The sequence below is a fragment of the Mastomys coucha genome, unplaced genomic scaffold, assembly GCF_008632895.1.
Source record: "Mastomys coucha isolate ucsf_1 unplaced genomic scaffold, UCSF_Mcou_1 pScaffold11, whole genome shotgun sequence".
In the NCBI taxonomy this organism is placed as follows: domain Eukaryota; kingdom Metazoa; phylum Chordata; class Mammalia; order Rodentia; family Muridae; genus Mastomys; species Mastomys coucha.
In genome coordinates, this window is record NW_022196893.1 from 33,106,776 (window position 1) to 33,107,964 (window position 1,189).

The 1,189-nt window shown below is 49.7% G+C and overlaps 1 protein-coding gene across 1 annotated transcript in view; it reads right to left on the reverse strand.

Annotated features, from left to right (window-relative positions):
• Positions 1-14: 14 nt before the first annotated feature.
• Positions 15-1,189, reverse strand: part of LOC116080985 (keratin, type II cytoskeletal 6A) — a 3,333-nt gene continuing 2,158 nt past the window's right edge. Inside the window, exons 6-7 of the mRNA XM_031357705.1 lie at positions 915-949; positions 15-798 (exon numbers count right to left, since the gene is read on the reverse strand). Coding sequence (XP_031213565.1) covers positions 563-798; positions 915-949 — 271 coding nt within the window. The 3' untranslated portion in view covers positions 15-562. The remainder of the gene's footprint in view (positions 799-914; positions 950-1,189) is intronic.

Below are 1,189 nucleotides of genomic sequence, written 5' to 3' on the forward strand. Positions count from 1 at the left end.
TGCACATGGAAAAATTTGTTATTTATAAACCTGCTTTATTTAGCAATTACAAGGAAGCAAAGAGCATCAAGAAAAGCAAAGACATCACATGAGCACAGACTCCACATCACAGGACCAGTGACTGGGCAGTCACAGTTACTGACAGGGAGATTTATGATGTTGAAAGACGGGGTTTCTCAGGCCATTGGAAACTAATAGGGAGCTGCTCTTTTCTTGAGTAGGACCCAGACAATGATTTCAAAAATGAAGGTGACAGAGACATATCCTTTCACGGGCAGCCTCAGAGACAGAGGTAGGGAGGCAAGAGCCTGGAAACCAAATAGAAAATGAAGCACCAAATATGAGTGAATTGTGATGTGGGCTCAGAGGATGACTATCAAAAGATGAGCAGTGTGGACCCATGTGGACAGAAATATGAGCAAAAGGAACACCCTCCTCAGCCCCAAGAAGAGAGCAGAGGTCGGGATCCAGCGAGGAGATGCCCCAGAACACAAGGCTCTGAGCACAGGGTTCTGCAGCCATGATGCCTGGGACCAGGGACAAGCTCTTGGTGACAGGGACTTCAGGGCCTGTAGCCCTTCCTGCTGGAGGAGGTAGTGGTAAACTTGATGGTGGAAGCACTGCCACCAGAAGAGCTGAGGCCACCTCCGATGACTCTGCCACTGCCAGCACTGAAGCCACCTCCCAGGCCATGGCTACTGCTGTAGGAGTAGCTGCTGTTGCCTCCTCCCAGGCCAAAGCTGCTGCTGGCACCACCTGCACTGCCATAGCCGCTGGACACAGTGGACTGCACCACAGCTGTGAGGGAGGAAGAGGACACCAGAGAAATTGTGAGCACACTGTGATCAGCTGATCCAGTCACAAGAGAAGAGGAAGGGGAAGGGGAAGGGGAGGCTGGCAAGCGGAGTACTTACAGATGTTGACTGGTCCAACACCTTCACCATTCAACCTAGGAGAGGAAAGCAGCAGGTGAGAACTAAGCAGCCATCACCCCAATCCCAATGGGAACCCTCAATCTAGTGACGGTTCAGAGAGAATCTCCTGGAAGGAGATTTAAAAAAAAAACCCTCTATGTATTTGAGATGTTGTAAAACACACAAGAAGACAGAACTGGATCCCAGTAGAGATGGTAATGAGCATTCATATGGTTGCTGGGAATTGAAGGCAGCAACTCTAGAAGAACAGTCAG